We start from the raw sequence: 8,221 nt of genomic DNA, 5'->3' as shown, positions 1-8,221 counted from the left end.
TGTGCTAAGAACAATTAAGTAGGGTTGGTTCGATGACTATGAGGATGATGATCGTATGGCTTGTTATTAATAACGAGTAGAAGTTGTATGATGATGCATGATTAGCAGGACTTGTTATTATATATGATGATGCATGATGCGAGCATGAAGAGTTTTTATATATCAGCGGGTGAAATGAACATAGCAGTAGCGTTGGTAAACCAAGAACGGAGATATAAGAGAGGACACTTTTCTCTATTAGCTAGCTATTAACAACCTAAATTAACCCCCAAAACCCCTAAACCAGCCCCTTTCAAAAAAAACCTCAGCTCCAGCCAGCTGCTGATGCGTGGATGCCTTTTGGTCCCAGTTTATGTCACCAACCGGGACCAAAGGCCCCCTGCGTGGGCTAGCCGCAGCGGCCACGTGGAGGCCCATCTGTCCCGGTTCGTGTAAGAACCGGGACTAAAGGCCAAGGGCATTAGTACCGACCTTTTAGTCCCGGTTCCTAAACTGGGACAGAAGGCCCTTACGAACCGGGACAAATGACCCTTTTTCTACTAGTGTCATTAGGTCAACCAAACGAAAATAGTGGCGGTCCTCCAAACGCCCTTGACATGCAGCTGCAGCAATGCCATCTTATGTTGCCACCATTGCCTCAGAGAGCCATCCCAAACGCAGTTAGTGGCATGTTACGAAAAGCACTAAGCATATTTACAGTCACATTTCTCCATACGGTCTAGGAGAAAGAGCATTCCGCCAACAAGTGGTCGACATCTTTTTCTTGGTGGTCGCAGAGCGCACATTTTTGGATTGCAAAAACAATTATATAGTTCTTAGTCTTGTGAGAGGTTAGACAGCGGCCACACACAAGAAGCTATGTAATAATCTTAGTTCGAAGAGCCTCATTTGCCATCTAGATCAAGGAAACATCCTCGCTATGGATCTACCCCTCGAACAACGTTCTATGTCAATACCTTGCCATGAATACGCCGTTTGTTATCCGTCATGCACACAATAAATAGTGTGCATCCGCATCAGCATGACATCGTGTGTGGTTACCAAAGTTCACATAACTCATGTGGGGGTCTAGGATGAAGGATTTGGCTTGACACACCTGGCCCATTTGTCAGCAGCGATGAGCATTTGGCTTGACACACATTGCTCATTTGTCATGAGTGATGACTAGTGTCGAGACTCGCCTTGTAGAGTGTGCAACCGACATTGGGAGGACAACGATGCATGTCCACAGACATTGGAAAAATGTACAGGTGTGTCGGCAAGAGCTCCCAATCGAATTCCTGATGCATCCTATTCCTATAGATCACATCTTGCTACTATTTTGACATTGTGCATTTTTGTGCTACTTCTCGCTCAAATAATGTCACTTTTGTTTCTCTTCATAACCATTTGAATGGATGGTTCTGGCAGTATATATACAGGTTTCAGATGAGTGAGTAATTCGGACTTCGGTGCTTTACCTACTATGACTAGAGCGGCATGTGCAAAAGAGCTGAGTTGATAGCATTCGTGCACAAAACTTCCATATTTTCGCTGATGAAGAGGAGATGACAATGCTAGTACTATGGGCATGTTCCCTTCTTCATTTAAGCAAGTACGGCATGCATTTGTAGATTAAGTTCATAAATCAAATTGGTCAGCTTGGTTGTTTTGCTCATACATAACATAAATGAATGAAAATACATAACCAATATATAAGTCATCAACCCACTACTACCATCTTACATAGTTACATTCTCTAGGACAGGCAACCACATCGTGTAGTTCATCTATCGTTCCATCAAAACATGTACCAACGTGAACCCTCAGCGGCATTCAGTAGGCGAAGCAATTGAGGCCGCAACACCTCATCAGCAGGCTCCTCAGCCACGTCCTACCCTTCTACAGTGAAACAAGATAATTAGGCGTTGATAAAAAAAATATAAACATTAGCGGAATTAGAAAACTCATAAAGGTGTGGAGCAAATTTCTAGTATTTGAAAGTTCATTATTTCATACTACCTCACTGATCCAAAACATGTGTCGTGGTTTTACTTATTTTGGATCGGAGGGAGTACTATTAAGGCTCTGTTTGTTTGGCATTTTGCTTTTGCTTTTGCAGCTTTTTCACTTTGGCAAAAAAGCCACAAAACCTCCTAAATTGGAGCTTTTTTGCTTCTTCTTTTGGCTTATGAATCAATAGTGTTATATGATGGTATAAGTCAAAAATCACAGAAAAAGCATCTATATATGAGTTTTTTGGGGCTTTTTTGTGAAAGTGAAAAGGCTACAAAAGTAGAAGCAAAAGTCCAAACAAACAGGAGCTAACTGACAGAGAACCACTAGTGAAGGTATTTTAGGTTAATTTGTTTCAAAACTGAAGCCATATGACTATTTACTGACAGAGAAACCCACTAGTGAAGGAGTATTTTTCAGTTATATTATGGAACGGAGGGAGTAGTACATACCTGTAGTCGCTTGCCGCACAGGACTCCGATGGGACCTCATACAGGTCGTCGTCAATAGCCTTGACTACGGCGAAGGAGAACGGTTCCATTGCGGCGTGGGGCCCAGTGTCTGCCGCCCAGGTTTGCCTCGCCACCTTGTGCTGCTGCTTCCCCATGGCGACGACGCCACTGTCGTAACCAATGAATTCCTGCTTGAGTGATGTGTGTGCCGTGACAGGCTCGAAGCAGTGGTTGACGACGGCCGCCGTCCAGCCACCGTCGTCACCATCACCGTGGTTGTTCCACTCTCCGAACGCTGGGATGCGCCTCATGCGCCCTGCCCTCGCTCTCTGCACACAAATACGTAAGCTGTCGTCAAGCTAGAGACCATGCAAAGCTAGCCAACAGAGAAGATACATACGCCACGTCGCCACGGGTATGCCTTGGTGATGCGCACGCAGGAGAGCATGGCGGTGTCCAGTGTGGTGTGCTTGGTAAGGAATGCAATGTGGGGCCCGCACAAAAGGAAGCTCTGTAGGAGTACTAGTCAGCCAGAGGACAGCTGACGGTTGACCCAACGTGGACATGGTTGACTAGAGAACGTGTCGTGTGCCGCAAGCCTACCAGCCACTTTAGCTTCCAGGGCAAGGATCATATCGACTGGGTTGACCCTGCTCAGACTTGGTTAGCTTCCAAATCAAGGATCCACTGGATTCAAGATTTGCCGATCATGGCCGATCACTGGAGTCGTCTAAGGGCATCTCTAGCCGCGCCCTACATCTGAACTCTACTACTCCAGTTAAGTATAGTTCAGTAGTGTACGCACCTTGCAGGCTTTGTGTACGGGAAACTGGGCGTGCATCGCAGACTCGAAGCGCTGGGCGAGCATGGACCAGTCGTAGCCGTCGCCGTAGTTCCATTCCCCGAACGCCGGCATCCCCCGGTATCCCCTCGCACCCTGGGAAAACCACATACATCACTGAGCCATGGCAAGTCAAACGAACGACGTACTGCAAGCAACATCATGGGCAAGAAGCCATGCATACCTCCATTGGCTTGGTGCCGCCGGTGACTTGCTCGGCTTGGCGGAGGTGCACACACAGGAAACGAGTCTCCCAGTGATATCGATAGAGCAAAGAGCAGAGGTGCCTATTGACTGCGGAGGCGGCGGCTCGGTATATTTATGGGGAAGAGTGCCGAGGAAGGAAGACAACTGACTATGATAGAGGAAACTTGGGGCGGAGGGCAAGGCAAGGGCGCCGCTAGCTGGCTCTGAACGTACTACAGTACTAGTACATGTTCTGGTCGGGCTGATCTGTGCCCATGTGCATTTTCTCCGTTTGAACATTTCAGAGCCGTGGCAAAATAACAGAAACTGATGCTGTTGCGCTCCGGGTGCACCTTGCGCCGGTGTGCGATGTTGAGTATGTATTTTGTATATTGCATATGTATTGAAATTGTGGCCCACCTCCTAGTTTTGTATAGTTGAGGTAGAGGCTTTTTTTGTATTATATATAGGTGCACCAGCATTCCATCAATAGAACGTTCATTGTATTGCAAATCTCTCCGTCTACATGGTATCAGTTTTTTAGGTTATCTTCCTCGCTTTCACTCGGCCGCCGCCGCCGCTGCGCCTCTCCTCGCGCCGCCGCCGCCGCCACCCAGTCGTTTCCGCTCGCGCGCCTACCGCGCCGGCCGCCGCTCCTCTCCTCCACCTGCGCACGCGCTTTCCCAGCCCCGCGTCGCTTCGCTCGCACACACCACACCGGGATTAATCGCGATCGAGCGGCGCTTGCACGTACTCACGCCGGCCGTGCACAGCCGCGTGCACGCGGCCTTGGACTAGATACTTTGGCGGTCTGGTACTAGATACTTTGGCGGCCTCGTACTAGACACTTTGGGCAGGCGATTGAGCAAGCCCGTGCGGTGACGAGTACGTACGTACGGTACGCTGGCCGTGCACAGCCGTGGGCGCTCCGCTTCGCTCGCCAGCACGCCTCGCAAGCCTTGCCCGCTCGCTTCGCCAGCACGCCGTCCCGCTCGCCTCGCACACCGCTGCTGCCGTCAAGCCGCCGACCTGAGCCGCTGCTCCCCGTATTTTGTCTCCACTACAAAAAGAAAAAGAAAAATCTAGCCGCGCCGCCATGTCTTTTCCGGGATCCTCCACCACCCGCTCATCGAACCCGTTCGCCGGCCCAACTGCGCCTCGTCAGCCCGTGCCGACCGGCTACTCCACCGTGCACCACGCACCGGGTCTCCTTGGTCCTCGTCCTGCGGGCCACCAGGCGTTCTTCGGCGCCCCCTACCAGCCCTACGGTGCTCCGCTCGCTGCGCCACCTCTCGACGGCTACGGCGTGCCCGCTCAGGCGCCACCCTATGGAGGCCAGCCGTCGCCGCCAGTTCGTGCACCGTGGGACCCCGCCCTCCCGGCCGCCCTACACTCGGCGCCGTCGCCGTCGCCGAGTCTGTACGAAGGTGGAGGCGACTGGTACATGGACTCGGGTGCTACTGCGCACATGACAGCTCATCCCGGTAACCTATCCTCTTCCACTTCAGTTAACACTCCCACTCGTATCACCGTTGGCAACGGTTCTTCTTTACCTATCACACATGTCGGTAGCACTAGTTTACCTTCTAGTTCCACACCTATCACTATGTCTAATGTCCTTGTTTCACCTGACTTAGTCACTAGTTTAGTCTCTATTCGTCGTCTTACTCGTGAAAATCCTCTTACTGTTGAATTCAATGGTGTTGGGCTTTCTGTGAAGGACGCCCGTACCCAGATGGTGCTTCACCATTGTGATAGCCCTGATGAGCTTTATCCCGTGCACGCCGGCACCTCCACTTCCACACCCGTCGCTCTCGCCGCCCGTGTCGAACTTTGGCATGCTCGTTTGGGCCACCCCAACCCTACTGTTTTGCGTCAGATTCTTAGAAGTTTTTCTTTCTCATGTAATAAGCTCGATGAGCATAATTGTGAGGCTTGTCGTTTGGGCAAGCATGTGCGTCTTCCCTTTTGTGCATCTACTTTAGTTTCCACTTTTTCATTTCAGTTGCTTCATAGCGATGTTTGGACGTCCCCCGTTGCGAGTAACACGGGCTATCTATACTACTTGGTGATTTTAGATGATTATTCTCACTATGTGTGGACTTTTCCTCTTCGTCGTAAATCCGATGCTTTAGCCAAGCCACACTCAATGCCTTTTATTCCTATGTTACCACCCAGTTCGGTCGCCCCATACTTGCACTCCAAACTGATAATGAAAAAGAGTTTGACAACGTCGCTCTTCGCACACTTCTCGCCTCTCACGGCACCATCTTTCGTCTAACTTGCCCTTACACTTCACAGCAGAACGGCCGTGCCGAGCGCATTCTCCGCACTCTTAATGACTGCGTTCGCACGTTACTCTTTCACTCCAACGTGTCCGCTCGGTTTTGGCCCCATGCTCTCGTCACCGCCACTCTTTTAGTTAACATTCGTTCGTGTCGTCCTCGGTGGAACTACGCTCCTCACCACCTTATTTTCGGTACACCACCATCCTATGACGGTCTCAGCATCTTTGGGTGTCTCTGTTATCCTAGCACCGCGTCCACCACGCCACACAAACTCGCACCACATTCCGTCCCGTGCATCTTAATTGGCTACCCTCCTTATACCAAAGGTTACCGGTGCTATGATCATGTCACTCATCGTGTGTACACCTCGAGGCACGTGTACTTTGTCGAGACGGTGTTCCCTATTTTCCAGGTTCCTCCGGCTTTGGCTCCTTTGGCACCGGCCCCCGCATCCCCTTCCTGGAGTGATGCGCGGCGGCCACCCCCAACGCCCCCCCCGGGCACGGCGCCTTCTGCCGCCACCACCCGGTTTCTCGACTCCCTCCCCCGAGGTCGAGTCTGACCGGGCCTCCGGGTCCCCGTCTCCCTCCTCCGAGGTTGAGCCGGTGGGCACCCCGCCCGCCACCCCGGCTGGCAACGCCACCCCTGCGACGGGCTCGACGTCCTCCTCGCCCGTCGCCCCTTCTGCCGCCGGCTCGGTCGGCACTACTGGCGCCGCGGCCCCCGCCGCCGCGGGTGCCCCCATCGTCGTCGGCGCCCCTGTGGCCGTCGCGGCCCCTGTCGCCACCGCCGCGGCCCCCGTCGCCACCATCGGCCCTGCTGTCCCGCCGCTTGGCGTGACTACCCGTGCCTGAGGAGGAGTACTTCGGCCGAGCACGAGCTATTCTTCCGACGAGTATGTGTGCGCCGCCTCAACATCGACGCCGTCACCCATGCCCACCTCCGCTCGCGCTGCCCTTCGGGATCCCCATTGGCTAGCTGCGATGCAGGAGGAATTCGATGCCCTACAGCGCAACCGCACATGGCAGCTTGTTCCGCGACCCCCTCGTGCCAACATCATCTCTGGCAAGTGGGTGTTTCGCCACAAGACTCGTCCAGACGGTTCTCTCGAGCGCTACAAGGCTCGGTGGGTGGTTCGTGGTTTCCGGCAGCGCGCGGGCGTGGACTTCACCGACACCTTCGCCCCGGTTGTGAAACCGGGCACGATTCGCGCCGTGCTCCAGCTGGCGGTCTCGCGCGCCTGGCCTGTGCACCAGTTGGATGTCTCCAACGCCTTCTTGCACGGCTATCTTGCCGAGCAGGTGTTCTGTGAGCAGCCCACTGATTTCGTCGATGCCGCGCACCCCGACTTCGTGTGCTTGCTCTCCCGTTCTCTTTACGGGTTGAAGCAGGCGCCCCAGGCTTGGTACCAGCGTATCGCAGCCTCCCTGCAGTCTCTGGGATTTCGGTCCACTCGCTCCGATGCTTCACTCTTCGTGTATCATCAGGGAGTTGACACTGCATATCTGCTGCTCTATGTCGACGACATCATCCCCACGGCGTCCGCCCCCGGTCTCCTTCAGCGGCTGACTGCTCGTCTTTGTGATGAGTTCGCCCTCAAGGACTTGGGGCCCCTGCACTACTTCCTCAGCATCGAGGTGGTCTGACGGCCTGACGGCTTCTTTCTGCATCAGCAGAAGTATGCCCACGAGCTCCTGGAGCGTGCCGGCATGCTTAACTGCAAGCCGGCGCCCACCCCCGTCGACACGAAGGCGAAGGTCTCTGCTCTGGAGGGGTCTCTCGCGTCCGATGCAGCGTTCTATCGCTCCATCATCGATGCTCTACAGTACCTGACGCTCACCCGACCCGACCTGCAGTACGCTGTCCAGCAGGTGTGCCTCCACATGCACGCTCCGCGTGACTCTCACTGGACCTTGGTGAAGCGTATTCTCTGTTATGTATGCGTCACCATGTCTTTGGGACTCACCCTGACAGCCTCCGCCTCCACCGACCTCGTGGCCTACTCAGATGCCGACTGGGCTGGCTGCCCCGAAACTCGACGCTCTACGTCACGCTACTGTGTCTACCTTGGGCCCTCGTTGATCTCTTGGTCATCGAAGCGGCAGCCCACGGTCTCCCGCTCCAGCGCCGAGGCAGAGTATCGCGCCGTGCCTAATGCCGTGGCCGAATGCTCTTGGCTATGCCAGCTGCTTCAGGAGTTGCTTTGTGATGTTCACAAGGCCACTTGTCTATTGCGATAACGTCAACGCGGTCTACCTCTCCGTCAACCCGGTGCACCATCGACGTACGAAGCATATTGAGCTCGATATTCACTTCGTGCGCGAGCAGGTTGCCCTTGGCCGTGTTCGGGTTCTTGACGTGCCGACGACGCAACAGTTTGCTGATGTGATGACTAAGGGATTGCCTACTCCCGTGTTTGAGGAGTTTCGATCCAGTCTCTGTGTCTCCGACGACGCTTC

At 53.6% G+C, this 8,221-nt stretch overlaps 1 protein-coding gene across 1 annotated transcript; it reads right to left on the bottom strand.

Annotated features, from left to right (window-relative positions):
- Window positions 1-1,645: 1,645 nt before the first annotated feature.
- On the bottom strand, window positions 1,646-3,558 carry LOC119336234. The gene is made up of 4 exons (XM_037608236.1): window positions 3,473-3,558; window positions 3,253-3,384; window positions 2,448-2,776; window positions 1,646-1,881 (listed from the first exon to the last, which is right to left on the bottom strand). The coding sequence occupies exons 1-4, from the start codon at window positions 3,476-3,478 to the stop codon at window positions 1,863-1,865; spliced, it is 486 nt and encodes a 161-aa protein (XP_037464133.1). The 5' UTR covers window positions 3,479-3,558; the 3' UTR covers window positions 1,646-1,862.
- Between the last annotated feature and the right edge of the window lie 4,663 nt (window positions 3,559-8,221).

Source organism: Triticum dicoccoides, chromosome 7B, assembly GCF_002162155.2.
Source record: "Triticum dicoccoides isolate Atlit2015 ecotype Zavitan chromosome 7B, WEW_v2.0, whole genome shotgun sequence".
Classification (NCBI taxonomy): Eukaryota; Viridiplantae; Streptophyta; class Magnoliopsida; order Poales; family Poaceae; genus Triticum; species Triticum dicoccoides.
This window is presented reverse-complemented; position numbering and strand designations above follow the sequence as displayed.

What these genes read in the sequence shown, in the direction of transcription:
- LOC119336234 (XM_037608236.1), bottom strand. An exon ending in CCGTACACAAAGCCTGCAAG is followed by an intron (nt 2,777 to 3,252) that starts GTGCGTACACTA and finishes ATTTGTGTGCAG; the next exon opens with AGAGCGAGGGCAGGGCGCAT.